Genomic DNA, 17,000 nt, shown 5'->3' on the forward strand with positions numbered 1-17,000 from the left:
AAGATAGCACAATAAGAAGAAGCAAGTAAAAGGAAAAATGCACATGGCAGAATAATTTTAAAGAATGCCGATGGTAGGGAGGTAACTGAATCAGTCGATATAGTTGAGTTACTGAGTGAGCACTTTGCAAGAATATATCATCCAGGTGGTGACATTGCAGAAACGAATGTACCAGTAGATTATACGGGAATTGTGGTGAATGAAGTGGAGGTGAGTAGTCTATTGCATAACCTCAATGTCAATACATCTGTGGGATTGGATGGTATACCAGCTCGTGTTGAATGAGAAGCAACTAAAGAATTGTCAGTACCCTTGACCATTTTGTTTAATTTGAGTCTCGGGTCTGGGTTAGTCCCGAGGGGGTGGAAAGAGGGAAAAATAGTTCCACTGCATAAAGGTGGTTCCAAGACTGCTGTTGTAAATTACCGACCGATTAGCATATCAGGAATCATTGTCAAGGTCTTAGAGAAATTAGTCAAGAAAAGAATACAGGATTGGTTAGATGAAAATGGGATATTGTATGGGGACAACATGGTTTTGTGAAGGGTAGATCATGCCTCAGTAACTTGCTCACGTTTTATAACACAGTGACGGCTGAACTGGATAGGGGTAATGGGTTGGGGTAATAGGGGTAATGGTACCAAGGCCTTTGATAGGATACCACATGGAACCCTAATCAGTAAACTGGAGCAGATGGGGAACAGATATATGGTTGGTGAGATGGATAGGAGGGTGGTTGAAGGAGAGATACCAGAGAGTGGTTTATTCAGGAGTGGAGTCTAAAAGACGGCTTGGGACTAGTGGAGTGCCGCAGGGCTCTGTTCTTGGACCACTGCTTTTCAATTTGTTCATCAATGATATAGGAAACGATCTGAGAGGAAGTGTTCACTTGTTTGCTGATGATGCAAAGTTGGGTAGAGCAATTATGAGTGCACAGGATGTCAAACTTTTACAGATGATTTCGATAGTTTGGAGGACTGGGCTAGGAAAAATGGATGTCAATTTAATGTGCCAAAGTGTAAGGTTATGCACTTTGGGGTGAGAAGAATAACAGCAGTATATCGCTTTGGTGGAACCGTACTCCAGGAGATTGATAAAGCCAGGGATTTGGGAGTGTTGGTGGATAGGGAATTGAAGTTTAGGGGGCACATTGCAAAAGTGACTAAAACAGCTCACCAAATCACTTGGCTTCTGAAAAATACTTTAACATGCAGAGATAAACAAGTTGTTGTTCCTCTGTATCGAGCCTTGATAAGACCCCATCTGGACTACTGTGACTAGTTATGGGCACCAGGGTTTCTTCGTGATGGGGAGGAAGTGGAGAGGATCCAGAGACGAGTGCCCGAGATGATAGCAGGTCTGTGGAATGAACCTTATGAGAATAGGTTGAAGATTTGTGGGTTGCAGAAATTGGTCGATAGGCGAAGGAGGGGTGATATGATTGAGACATTCAAATTACTGAAAGGTTTCTATAAGATTGATCCAGAAGATATTTTTGAAAATATGACTGGTGGTGGGAGGACTAGGGGCCATGAATGGAAGCTGGGCAAGAGCGTGGTTGACAAGGGTGTTAGAGCTAGGTTTTTTACTTGGAGAGTGGTGAATGAGTGGAATAAGCTTCCAGAGTCTGTTGTGGGTGCTACGATCGTGAATGAGTTCAAGGCAAGGTATGATAGATACTGTGTGAATGTCGAATAGTTGTTCTTGACATGATGTTAGGGCCTCCCTCGAAGAGTCTGTCGACTCCTTGGAGTTTTCCGGAACAATAATAACAATAATAATTTCTTATGAACTTTCTTTTTTTTTCATCCCAACAATTTCTGACGTATGAGTGACAGAACCAGACATGCAAAACATCAAAAGGCCATAAGATCAAGTAATATTAGGAATTCTCGATGCTATTTTTTTCAAAAATAAAAAGGAGCTACATTTTCTTTTCACAAAGCTGTACACGATAAAAGTTTAAAATCATGTGGCTGCCAGTTGAATCGTATTTGAAAACTTTACGACCCCTGCTATTCCACACACAGAACTAAAAAGACAGAGGTGATACCGAATAACGTAATTGTGGCTTTTTTTAATGGATAAAGTACAAAATGATTTAAATAGTGACAATTTTGTTACTATATTTGTAGATGACTCCAACAGACTAGAATATTTGTTCAACAATTTGGAATAAAGCATGACTGTTAGAATTTGGTGATTTAACAGAGAGAGAGAGAGAGACGCAGATATTTTAACCCAACAGGTGACTAGACTTTTTAAAAGTTTGGTATAGAAAATAAAAAAATGTTTCGTACTCTACAGATAACACAAATACAAATTTTGGCGAATGAGAAGAGAGGGAAACTAATGTTCGTACAAAGTAACAGCAAGAAATAGTTCTTACATTTTACAGTAAGAGTAGAAAACCAAAAGAAATTTGTGAGTTTGAAGATATCGAGTACAAAAAGTTTTGTCACACAGTACTATGAGATGTGTAAGTCTAATTTGATTTGGATAAAATTGAAATCTTATTTCCTTTCACAGTGGGAAACTTCTTGCGACAAACTAATCAGAGACTTTTTGAAAATCCACACAGTGAATTATCAGTCTTATTTGTACCTGGCAACCTTGAAATATTTCAAGAAGCTTAACCCATCATTAGAATTATGCTTACAATATCTGGAAACATGAAGATTTCTGTAATTTAATTTTGTATGCAAAACATTTTCTGCTACAAGTTCCACTGTAGCAGAAGATTTAATATGAAAATTATATTATCACACCTAATGTTCAGTTGAAACAATAATAATAATAATAAATAATTACTTTATTTGTTTTGGAAAAAAATGCATTACATGATAAGCATAAATTATATAGAAAACAATTCGAGGCACAGAGATAAGCTTTGCCCTATGATGTCACAAAGTAAGATAAAATCATATCAACATCATATCCAGCATGCAAAAACATGCCCACGAATCATCTGTGCGAATGTTATATTTTAAAGAAATGGTTAAAGTAAACAGTACTATAAGGAATAACACTCCAGTACGTTTTCAGTTTTCTTCAATTCGTTCAGTCAGCACAGAAATCGTCTTGTATTGTGGTGTGTCGTGTGTCTGGTTAAGTAAAATAATGGTGAGCCCCAAAATCCTTCGAAATTTTCTATCTTCAGAAAAACAGCATGAGACAAATCACACCACATAGCTCAAAAAGGATGAAAACCAATTATTATTTTAGAAGATACATATGTTGTGTTATGGTTATCGAGAAGCACATGGGAAAGGTTGCACTGCCAGTGAAGTGATATCCTAGGATACTTGCAAAGAAGAGTGGAGTAGAGTATTAATTGGACATAGGAGATATAATATTCTTAAATGCCAAGATATTGAACTAATGATCGAAGAAACAGGAAATGTTATAAGTAAATTTTCTCCATTAGCTGAGCGATTTTCACCAAAAATGTAAAGTAATGATAATCATTTCCTATTTTTGGAAACTGAATTACCAGCTATCCATATCGTGGAAAGAAAAATAATATTTGAACTGTTCGATGGCTAAATTCGACTTTCAAGACATTATTCAATTCGATAATGATTCTTTATTTTAGGACCTGAACATTATATGAAAGCTGATTGTTTATATCTGGTGACAAATTGATATCAGGAATCGATAAATAGGCATGGTGTCATTTTGAGGCTAACACCATATCAAATGTATGGAGCTGTGCTTCCTATGATACCCTATCTTAAGATTATTTTACGTGACGAATTATTTTGATGTAATATAACCAAGAAACAGTGAATAACGAATTAGTGAATGACAATGAATTACATTCTTGACCACTCATTGGAAAATGAGTGGTCAAGAGTGTAAACTAAATCTTGTGAAATATTTGTAGGTAATGACATGTTTCCAATTATTCTCAGTGAATATACTTGTAAATAATATTTCTGCAAAATAAAATATGCATTTGTAAACTTAAATGAACAAGGTTTGGTGTAATTAATTTGTTTTCCATATTTAAGTAACATCACAGAGAATTTTTTTACTAGTTATTCTGCTTAGAAGTTGATATTTAAATCCATAGTTTAAATCCATTTAAACTCATGGTGAAAGACTTGCTAAATACACACATGAACAAATCAGCAAAAAATGAAAGGTGTACGAATGCTACATACTGTTCAATAATGAGACCTCTGAAGAAATGTTAGAAATCGTGAGAGAAATAAAGACAAAATTAACGGTAGCGATAGAAATGCAAGAAACATTCCATCGCAAAAATCAAGAATTGCAGGAAGACGTAAACATACTCAAGTGTTAAATGGAGTAAATGCTACAAAAAGAAAGTAAAAAAGAACTTCTAAGCAACATAATGCAACTGATCGGCAGAAAAACTGGAATTCAAATCGTAACCACAGATATCACCTCTATTAACCGAGGCCCACAAAAATACGAAGAGAGACCGCCACCAGTCATCGCTCGTTTTAACAACAGAAGTCTGAGAGACTCCATTCTTGCAGGAAACAAGAAAACAAGGCCGACAACAACGATCGTAACTGATAAGAAATTCCCAACACCAATCTATACGGAACACTGGACTCCATACTTCAAAAATCTTTTATATCAAGAAAAGAAAACAAAAACAGAGAAAACAAACTACAAGTTCCTGTGGACAAAGAATTTGTGAGAAAGAATAAAAACACTCGAGTATACATAATTACAAGTGAATCCGACTTACACAGCCTACCAATATAAAATGCTAACTTTTAACATCCTTAAGAACAAGATTAGAAATCACTTAAAAACTATATAATGGAGATCTCGAACATAGGCGAACATATCCAGTCAGACAACATGAACTTCAAGGTCTTTCACTGTTTGAAGAAATGGTCATACAATATTTCCACCAATACCAACTTCACTATCGTACACACAAACATAAGAAGTATAAAAAAACACTTGCTTGCATTGATAACACAGCTCAATTATACCATGATAAACATAGATGCGCTAATACTGACAGAAGTTGCAATAAACGATACAGAAATTTACGCATACAACATAAATAATTACCAAACCCACAACTTACGTAGATCAAACAAAAGAGGGGGTGGCATTGTGGCATTTATCAAAGAAAAATACAATGTGACAGAAAAACTAACTCACTTCGAACATGCGGAAACACTAATTTCGGAAATCACAAAGAGCGACGAACATAGCATCAAATACACAATAAACACAATATACAGACCCCCATGATAATAATCCACCCAGCTTTCTTCACGAGTTAGAAACATGGCTAAGTGGCATCGGACCCCTACAACACACAGGCTCATCCTAATAGGAGACATTAACATAAATACGCTTGACCACGCTTCCTCAACCACTAACACATATCTTGATATACTAAGTCAGTGCAACATAAACCTTATGATTAACTCCCCGACAAAAGAAGAAATTCACTATAACTCACTAACATAATCATGCATTGATCCTATCAACATACGGGCTCCCATCTATACATATACATCATCAGTAAATATCGTAAAAATTGCCGACCACTACTTTGTCTCAACTTCGTTTTATTACGTTTCCTACCCTCCTTCCACCACCACAAAAGTCGATAAAACTCGATCATGCAAAAGAGCATTGTCGATAACCATGTAAAAAATACAGACTGGAATTCGCTACTTAAAATAAATGATCTCCTGTAACATTATGCGAGAATTTTCAACTAAAGTTCACAGAAATATACAAAAAAAAAAAAAAAAGCCTACAAAAACGAGACGATAAACAGACAACAATCCATGGATAATGACGACATAGTAAATAGTATTACTCTAAAAGAAAATCTATGGAAAAAACGTAAAAAGTCACGCAGTAACAGACATTTACAAACCATATACAAAAACACAAGAAATCAACTAACAACAAAAATTCGTAGGGCAAAAAGACGCTACTACTTCCAAAAATTCATGGAATATAACAGTGATGGCGAACCTTTTTACGCAGGTGTGTCAAACATCATTTTGTTTTAAATATTGACGTTGTTGATGTGCCACTTGCATACATGCATTATAAATTAAACTACATAATCATAGATGGTGAATTATACATATCATATTTGGCTATTTATTTAATAGGACATTGATATAAAATCTATGAATTCATATTGTACAATTAATTTAATAAACTGAATAATATGAATTCATAGATTTTATATCAATATCCAATTGTTGCTGAGTACTGGTAGAAAGTTGCTTTATAGAAGGGCTACAGTGTGTACATTTTAATGCTACACAGGCAGCGCTTAAAACCTTGCTCAATCTATTTCTCCCTTTCGATTTGATATTATTTAAGGCAGAAAACAGAGTTTCACAAGAGTATGTAGAAGAGAAAATTGTTAGAAGAGCTTCAGCAAAGATTTTAAGAGCATGAACGTTTTCGGGAAGGCTATTCTACACGCTTAGAATTTCACAGTCTGACATTTTACACGCGATATCATGCAGACGTTCCCGCTCAAGTTCTAATTCATTTCTATCAGTAATAAACTTTCTTTTCCAGATAGGATTACACTGGAAGTCGGCTAGTTGCATTTCTAGATCTTTTAAATCCAACCACTCAAAGTCATCTAATTTAAGATCCATGAATTCTCTTTCATCAGGATGCTTTATGAATTGGATTGTTTGTTCCAACATTCGAAATTGCTTAAATCTAGAAGAAAACTGCTCAGTTACTGACTTTAGAACTTCGATAAATTTGTTGATATGTTGTTCACGATTTTTGGGGCTGGTTTCGTTAAAACAATTTTTCACTTTGGGGAAATACTTAAAATTGTTACTTTCTAAATCATGTTGAAATATTTTGAGTTTATTCTCAAAGCTCTTGATCGTGCCAAACATAACATCGACAGATTTTCCGAAACCTTGCAATTCTATATTAAGTTCATTCAGGTGCAATGAAAAATCTGTGAAAAACATCAGCTTACTGAACCAAGCAGAATCGTTCAACTGAGAAACTTCGTGCTCCATGCCCTTGGTATTTAAATATAATTTCATTTCATTTAAACATTCATCAAACCGTTCACGTACTTGGCCACGACTCAACCATCGAATATTATTGTACATTAATAGACCATTGTACACTGATTCAACTTCGCTTAAAACTGAATTAAATTCTCGTTTGTTTAAAGCCCTGCCAGCAATTAAATTAGTTACCTTTGTCACAATTCTCATGACATCATCCAAATCCTTTAAGCTTGATTTCGCACACAGTGTCTCCTGATGTATAATACAATAATACAATGGAAACAAACCAGGGGATGACCAATATTCTGTAAATTCTTTGATAAAACCGACATTACGGTCAACCATATTAGGCACGCCATCAGTTGTAATCGAAAATATTTTCGATAAATCTATCTGTTTCTCACGGAACACTTCAACAACGAAGTCGCATATGTCTTTACCTGTCGTGTTTTGAGGTAAATTTTCTAACTTTATCAATTCCTCGTGCATAGAATCACCGTGAACATACCTTGCAATAATAGCCAATCGAGCCGATGACGTAATATCCGTAGTTTCGTCGATACAAATGGAAAAACAATGGCATGAGTTCCAGTCTTGTTGCCTTTGATTTTCTATACTAGCATTCATTGATATAACTCTGTCTTTAATAGCATTCCTACTTAATGGTAACTCTTTCGTGCGCTTTACAATAGCTTCCTTATTATGAAAGTCCTGAAATAAAAATGGTGCGCACTTTACGAAAGCTTCTTTAATATAATCACCATCACTAAGTGGTTTCCCATGTTCATCAATAGTATGTGAAATACTGTAACTTGCGGCTACTAAATTTGAAGGTCCTGAAACAAATTTAATTAAAATGGTTGGTGAGGTAGCAGTGTTCACTTTACTTGGCCAGTTTGCCTGTTTTGAAGGATGACAAGATTGTGATTCTGCCAGTTTTAGATGTTGTGATATGTATTCTTTCTTCAAAAGTTTTTTCTAGGAGCCATTTGTGCTTAGTTTCAAAATGTCTTCTTACATTCCAAATTCTACTCACAGATTGATCGTCACACAATTTACAGAGAACTTTATCGCCTCTATCAATAACACCATATTGTTGAGTCAGGCATCTTGGAAATTTCTTCCAGTTCCTTTCTGTGATAATTTTAGTTTTTTTATTAGTGCTAGCTGCCATTGTAAAAGGATTCACAAATTAAAAAATAGCACAATTATCTACAGCGGTAATTAAGCAGTAATAATTAATAAGCGCTAACACTTACTGGAAATGAATTATACAACTCAAATTACTTAAGTGGCAGACCTGCAAGACTACGACTACTTCTTCTTTCAGCAGGGTTGCCAGATTTATTACCAGTACGTTCGTAGAAACCTTGTTACGTTTTACTCTCTATGATGCTACTAAATAACAGCTATTTAGTTGGTTTTGTTGCGACGTCATCGTAAGTTGTTACTATTTGCATTATTTAACAAAATCTACTGAACGTATTGCAACTATAAAATGTTTTCAATATTTACTCCGATAAACTCAATATTTAATGCTGCGAATTATATTTTCTGTTAAAGTGGTTTTCAATATGTTTAGAACTTATATTACTCAGTCGAGAGACTTGGAACGAATTTCACGCAGACATCAAATGAAAACTTTAAGTTTATAATATATAAAACACGTATTTATAAGTTTATATCGTATAATATTGATAATAATTTTTATAAGTTTTTATAATATCATATGACTAAGCAGAAATTATAATGATTAAGAAAGAAAACGTAAACTTAAAACGCTCGTTGTTTATAGGCTAGTTTCAAAATAAAATAGAAATAAACGAACTACAAAATAAAATAGAAATAGGCTAACTATAAAATATAATTCTTTAAAAGAACCCAAACCTTCCTTCGCCTTAACTGAGAGCGATCTTACATGACTTATCGAAGATTTTTCATCAGAATACCAATATTTTTCAACATCCAAGGTGTGTCGGCTGAAACCCTCAAGTGTGTCAGTGCTGACACGCGTGTCATAGGTTCGCCATCACTGGAATATAACGACAACATTACGATTAACGATAAGCAAACATGGGCTACACTCAACGAATGAGTAACCCGAAAAAAGAAAGCTTCAGCACAAAGTTTTATTGCAAAAAGCTTCGGTCAGGACACAAACCAAGAGGAACTTTCAGACTCGTTCAACCATGCCTTCACAAACAATATCACACTACACAAAAAAGACAAACTACCAAGGTTCAACAAAAAAACTACCGACACAAAGTCAACAAAAAACGGCGTATTTTCCACCCGTAACAAAACAGTAACTGAAAAAACACTCCTACAACTAAACCCAAAGACCACTCCAGGAATAGACAAAATAAGACAAATCCAATACTTTTGAAACTCGTCTACATAATATTCGACACAGGCATTATTCCACAACAAATAAAAACTGCAGTAATTACGTCAATATACAAACACGGCAAAAGAAACGATACTCAGAACTACAGACCAATAGCTACACTACCAGTCATCTCAAAAATTCTAGAAAAAATAACACACACCAGACTACAGAACTATTTACAGAAGTACAACATCATCTCACAACACCAATCCGGTTTTCAGAAAACAAAAAGCACTATCACTTTATTAGAAGACATTGCTGACACAATAAACAAAGTTCTCAACAAAAACAAATACGCCGTCCTTACACTGCTGGACTTAACCAAAGCATTTGATACTCTTGAGCATGACATACTACTCACCAAACTATACTCAATAGGTATAAGAGGAACATTGCATACATGGTTCCAGAACTACCTCTCAAACAGAACACAAGTAACAAAAATATGTACATGTCACAGCCGGGGTAGGTGTTCACAACATATCCATAAGAGGTCCAATATTTCAGTACGCAGATGACACTGCACTACTAGCAATCCACACAGACATCAACACGGCTCTCTGCGAAGCACAAGATCTAAATGAAATTACAACATAATTCCACAAACGCAATTCTAATGAACGTCACCAAAACAGAGATGTTGATAATACACAACCCAAGAATCATATGCTCTGCATCATTATTAATACACTGTCACACATACCGCTGCATTAAAAACAAAAATACCTGCCAATGTTCCGAAATCAAACCTGTAACACATGCAAAATACGTCGGTCTCTGTATAGATTTCCACCTTATGTGGACAAAATATATAGTATACCTACACACCAAACTCCGGATCATCGCAGCAAAACTCTTCCAAGTTAAAGTATTATTCCATCCAACATAAAAAAATTCCTATATCATGGTATCTGCGACTCCCTACTCAGATACGGAATAACAGTCTATGCAAACACATCAAACAGCCAGCTAACAAAATTAGAAACATTACACAGGAAAATCGTGTCAACAGTGATATGGACGCCTTTCACGCAACAACCAATATCCGACAAGCACGTGGCGATACACAGAATTCTGAGCATTAAAAACCTGAAACACTACATGATATTAACAAGGAATTACTTCAACATTATCTATCGAAACAACAGAGACACACATATCGTATAACACGACCTACAACAACTCTTTACATCCCCACACCCTTCAACAATTCATACGGTTATTTTGTGAGATCACATCAGATACCCACGCAACTCAACAACCTACCAAGAAATTTAAAAAACATAGATAACTACAGAACATTAAAACACGAACTCTGGAACATGTACCAACAAAGTTAATATACCATTAACACTAATATACACATCACAAATCACTAGCATCCAGTGCCAACATCTCATACATAAACAGCAGCAACAACATAAATAGTGAAGTCTAAATCCAACTCTCTTCACAAAAACTAACCCAAGCTTCGAAGTAGGTGGGATTAATTCGCCTCACTCAACCACAAGTAATCCTTATAACCAAAGAAGCAGATTATGTAATAAAACATTTAGCAAAGTATAAAACAATAAAGAATATACTGAAGATACTGATTATTATGTGATATTACATTACATTAGGCAGGTGCTATCAGCCCGCGGGACTTTTGGCCTCGAGCACCACATGTCGGCACTGGGCACGGTCCTCTGCGACTGTCCGCCAAGTTCTGGTCTCCAGCCAGACAGCCTGTAGGTATTCTTTCTCCTTCTCGGTGTCCCTGGCAGCCTCCCTGATCGGGGTCGAGCCTCCCACGCTTGTCTCACAGTCCTTTCGGGGCCCGTACAGTACAGATTCCCCAGCCACTGAAGACGCCGGGCTCGCAGCTCCATCACGACGTCTACCGAGTTGTATAAAGCGTGTATGGCAACATTGGACCGCCTCCTCCTGACCCTGTCTGCCATGACCCCTCCATAGATACGTCGTAGCATCTTGTTTTCGAATACTCTCGAATACTCTCAAGATCGGTTTGTCTTGCCGTGAGAGTCCACGCTTCAGCATCGTAAAGGAGAACAGTCCTGATCAAAGTCTTGCATAGTCCCTCCTTTATAGTCCAAAACAGCAAGCACGAGGCGAAAAGGGGACGCACCTGATAATAGGCCACATTCGCAGCATTTACCCGACTCTGGACATCAGCCTCAACTTTGTTGTGTTCAGTCACGAAAGGACCAAAGTACCTAAATACCTTCACCCTCTCAAACTGTGCAGCTCGCTCTGGATCTTGAGCAGCATGGCGACTCATAAAAAGGTATTTTGTCTTCTCGGCGTTTATCTTCAGGTCAACTTCTTCTGCAGCTTCTTCAATAGCAGTAACCAATGCCACTGCGTCGTCTCATTCATGCGCCATGACGTTCAGGTCGTCCGCGTAGCCAAGAATCCTAACTTGTACCCCCCATGTCGACTCCATCTGCCACTTGCTGTGTATTTCTAATTACTTTTTCCAACACTAGATTGACGAGAATCGGAGAAAGCCCATCACCCTGCTTCACACCTGTCTGTACTTGAAACGGATCTGACAGGTCACTTTCTGCTTTCACTCTTGCTCTCGAACCAGCTACACACACCTGCACCATTTTTCGGAGTTTTCTAGGAATTCCCAGCTCTTCTAACACCTGCCATATTTTTGGGGCTATTATTGAGTCATAGGTTTTAGAAAAGTCTTTAAAAATATTATGAACTTCCTTGTTATATTCGCAGCACTTTTCAAAAACTTGGCGCAGCGTGAAGAGATCGTATATTGTAGAACGGTTCATCCTGAAGCCCGTCTGGTAGTCACCAAAGCACTCTTCTGCATATGGTGTGAGGGACATTAGCATGATGTTAGACAGCACCTTGTAGCCAGTCGACAGCAGTGGCTGCAAGTAGATGCCCTTATAGTTGCCGCATTGAGCCTTATCTCCTTTCTTATATACTGGGGTGATCAGCGATTCAATAGTGCTTCCACTCGTCCGGCAGCCGTTCTTCTCGCCAGATCATCAAGATGAGCTGGTGCAACTGCTCCAGCAGGACTTCCTCACCATTCTTCAGGAGCTCCGCCGGTATGCAGTCCACTCCTGGAACCTTATTATTTTTCAGCATGCGGATAGCACGAGTAACCTCACTAAATGTCGGCTCTTCAATAAATGGTTCAGCAGTTTGATAAGGAGTATAATCCTCCGATATTGGCGTTCCAGCATTGACACTGAGCAAGCTCGAGAAATATCTAGGCCACCGAGGAAGATCATCTTTCCAGTTTGTTAATAGATTTCCATCTTATGGTTGCCGCTTGTGTCTGGGCACCTCGCACGGCATTGATCGTCCGCTACATCTCCCTCCATTATTCGTCACCCTATTTCTCTCTATACTAGCCACTTTCTCATTAAGATACTTCCGCTTTTCCCTGCGTAGACATGCATTCACCACTCTTCTAACCCTCTCATATGTAGCTTTCTTCCTGCTATCCGCTAGGTAGTTCAATAGTGCTTCCCTTCGTTTCGCTACAGCTTCTTCACAGTCTCTATTAAACCATGCTTTTCTCCTCTTTTTTCTCTTTCCCACAGTTCTCTACAGCTAAACGCGACGTATTTTTGATGTTGTCCCACATCCCATCCGGATCATCCTCTTCCTCCTGTAACTTCCCAAAACGATTCTGCAACTCTAACTGGAAAGCCCTGCTTGCCTTCCTCTGTGTTCAACTTGTCCAAGTCCCATGCCGATCGTATAGTAGGACACTGGGGCTTCTGAACTGCAATTCTATGCCTGAAATCGTAGGCTACCAGATAGTGGTCGCTATCTCCATCTGCTCCTCTGAAATTTCTCACATCTGAGATGGAGCTGTGGTGACGTTCATACACTAGTACATGTCTATTTGGTTAGCTGTTCTACCGTCCGGCGATCTCCAGGTCTGCTTGTGGACGTCTTTATGTGCAAACATAGTGCTCTTTACAAAGCATCCCGTAGCGGCAGCAAACTCGCAAGTCGGATCCCGTTATCATTACACTCTTCATGTAGGCTCTCACTACCCACGAATGGGCGCCACACATGCTCTCTCCCCAGCTACGCGTTGAAATCTCCCACTACTAGCTTGATGTCATAGGACGGTAGATTAGCACAAGTACGCTCAAACACTTCGTAGAAACAATCTTTAGCTTCCTCCGAGCTCTCTTTCGTAAGCGCATGACAGTTCAAAATAGACACATTTTGAAAACGTCTCTTAACTCTAATAGTGCACACGTTTAAAATCTAAAATATTACACAAAAATTTATCACTAACTAAAAACGCAGTTCCGAATACTTTTCGTCCTCTGTCGTCACCACTATAGTATATCTGATTGTGGGTCGAGTGTTGCATCATCTTCAAACAACTATATATCCCCATTCAAATCTACCCCAATACCATTAACATAAAAATTAAATAGCAATGGCCATAAAACAGACTCCTGAAGCACACCACTAGTGACTTTCTTGTGGGATATTGCTTCCCCTATATACAACTTGTCGATACCTATCAGATAGCCAATCTCCAATCCAATGCACTTATCTAATATCCAACCTCATCCTCTCTAGTTTGGCTATCGACTTATCATGCGGTAATCTTATCAAAAGCCTTTGCAAAGTCTAACTATACTACTGTGTATCCATCTCCCATGTCCAATATTTTATTTCACCTTATTGTAATAAGAAGATTACTAAAATATGCCCTCCCTTTAGTAAATCCGTGCTGTCGATCAAAGATATTATCATTGCTGTAAACCCATTTATATATTATTAAATTACTATTACTATTAAATTATAATATTTCAGTTTATGTATCACAAACCATCTTCTGTGTAGACGATTGAATAATGAAAAATTTAAATACATGCAAATGAAAATTATGTGCTATTATGAGAGAGCGAGGATGTAAACTATTACACTATTAGTATCTTAAAAATACTTGATAATAACAAATATTTCTACAATTTGAAATAAACTATCTGTGTCGATAGTTTATCATCGAGATTAAGGTTGGAATGATGTAGACTAAGTACACTCATTTCAAGTAATTCGGGCAATTCTACATATGAAAATATTAGGCTTCGGCTAAATCGCAAATTTGAAAACATTCTAAAATGGTTTGGTAGCTTAAGCAAACTTCCATCTGATAGGTTTTAGAGACGCTGCAGATGAACTGCTGGATATTTCAGGTCGTGTGTCTTTATCTTCCAATAATCGGCACCAAGATGCTGTATTATTATTACAGTTACAAATGAACTAATCAGACTTACCAGTGCTCGATTAGTTGATCGAGCACAGTCAATCCCATCTTCAAGAGGATAGTAATTCTTGCTCAGTAGTAAGTACAGTAACAGGCCATAGAATTTTGTCCCAGTAAGAGCCTTTCCTCTTACTGGGCCAAAACAAAAACAACATTGGGCACAATGGCCACTATTACGTAGGCAGAAAAAAATGAAGACTTTGGAGCCTTCTTCATTATTCAAATAAATCTATAAAGGGACAGGTGAAGTCGAGAACCATAGAGCTGACACCAACAGGGGTGAGCGTAAGGATATTAATGAGGAGGCAATGTCGATCAAAAGAGAATGCAGACCGGAGTTCTCGCCCCTTAACCATCAATCAAATCAAATTTCTCTTCCTCATTCATGTATAAACACCAGTGCGACTCAGAAAAAATAATTTTCTAAGTATTCAGTGTTCTAAAATGTTCTGAAATGGCAGATGAATCACCACCTGGAAAAGATACAGTATTTGAAGTATAGTTACCACCATTAACAAAGATATTGACAGCAAACGTTCTAATACACAGCATCAAGGGAATACGTTCATTCCAGGTAAATAAACAGCCTGTACTTCATCATCATCATCATCATCATCAATTTCCTGATAATTAAGTTTGGATTATTATTAATCTCCTATTCAATAATTTTGCTCCAATTAAATCTATTACTTCTGAGCACTCCAATATTGTCACATCTAACATTTCGTGCTTCTAAGGCAATTCTGACCAAAGAATCTGTCCACCTGGTCCTTAATGTTTCTCTGGATCTCTTTCCTGCCATCTTGGCATCAAACATTCTGTTTTGCTAACCTTTCTGCACACAATCTATTTAATTGGCCATACCACCTTAGATTAGCTCTGCTGACACATTCTTTCTTGAATGATAATAATGTCAAGTTTCTTTCTAACATCTTTATGACGCAAAATTGCTTAAGGTAAATAATATTCTGGTCCCTTAATATGTATATACAGGGTGGCCATAAAATAACTTTCCCTCTTTGGAGGTATCTGTAGCTAAAATTAAGACACGGAACAAGACCACATTTTATATTGAGACTTTCGAAGGCATGTGGAGATGAATTCCGCGAAAAAGAGATTTAGTACCAAAAGTCACCGATGGGGGAACTTTTGGCGCTGGCGGAGCAGAAAGCAGTCAAATATTTGCAGTAAACGCTGGTAGAAATGATTATGCAAATTTTACTGTGCGTACGTGACACAGGCGCCACCAATTCCACTTAAAAAGGGATTGGGAACATTCAGGCAGTTATTCGAATAACTGACGAATTGAGCACAATTGAACACAACTGAGTCAAGGTAGGACGCATCAGTCTGCTTTACTTGTTAAGTTTTACCTTAAACAGCGCAATGCCGTAGCGGTCCTTCGGGAATTTAGAAGGCCCCATAACCTGCGTACTGGTCCTATGTCAGCTGTAGCACTGAGAGCTATGATTAAGAAGTTTGAAGGAACTGGATCACTAGGAGTCTGACCTGGCAGAGGTCGGAAAGCAGTTTATGACTACAAAAAACCGAGATAACTTATTAAGATTTTAATGAGAAATACTACTAGTTTCGGCTTATAATAGCCTTCCTCAGGTACTCATAAAGGAAAAGAATAGTAATAAACATTGAAGTATCTAAACAAACTGGAAAATGCAGTTAAAAGTTGCCACTCATGATTGATACATAAAATATTATTGATACATTTACTTTATTAAAACATAGCATTCATTCTGGTTACTTCATATATAAGGACTCCGTTTACCAACAAAAACAAGGCCTGGAAATGGGCAATCCTTTGTCCTCAGTTCTAGCTAACATCTTCCTTGAAGATTTTGAAACGAAAGCCATATCTTCCTTCTCATTTAAACCAAAAGTTTGGAAAAGATATGTTGATGATATATTCATTATTTGGAATCACGGGCACACAGCTCTCACAGATTTTCTTCATCATCTAAACATCCAACATCCTAATATAAAATTTACTGCTGATCTAGAAAATAATAACTCCTTACCTTTCTTGGATGTCATGCTTACACGATGCTCTGAAAGATTGAAGATCTCTATGTACAGAAAACCTACGCATACCAATAGATATCTGCATAGTCTTTCTCATCATTTTCCAAATTGGAAATTTGGAAAATGATGAGAAAGACTATGCAGACTATCCAATTTAGGCAAATTGGATACTCAGAAAAAACCATTAAAAAATTTCTTCTGGATCCTCCTAGGCAGTGCACAACAGAAACTATTAATTTTAAAGGCAGCATCTCCATTCCATACATTAGCACAGTCTCTAAAA

The 17,000-nt window shown here is 37.3% G+C and overlaps 1 protein-coding gene across 1 annotated transcript in view; it reads right to left on the minus strand.

The window, feature by feature from the left end:
• LOC150093568 (uncharacterized) overlaps window positions 1–16,741 on the minus strand; it is a 133,998-nt gene extending 117,257 nt beyond the window's left edge. Inside the window, exon 1 of the mRNA XM_090412811.1 lies at window positions 16,714–16,741. Coding sequence (XP_090268937.1) covers window positions 16,714–16,729 — 16 coding nt within the window. The 5' untranslated portion in view covers window positions 16,730–16,741. The remainder of the gene's footprint in view (window positions 1–16,713) is intronic.
• Window positions 16,742–17,000: the final 259 nt, after the last annotated feature.

This window comes from Typopeltis vanoorti, chromosome 23 (assembly GCF_054136105.1).
Source record: "Typopeltis vanoorti isolate ZY-2024b chromosome 23, IOZ_Tvanoo_1.0, whole genome shotgun sequence".
NCBI classification, from domain to species: domain Eukaryota; kingdom Metazoa; phylum Arthropoda; class Arachnida; order Uropygi; family Thelyphonidae; genus Typopeltis; species Typopeltis vanoorti.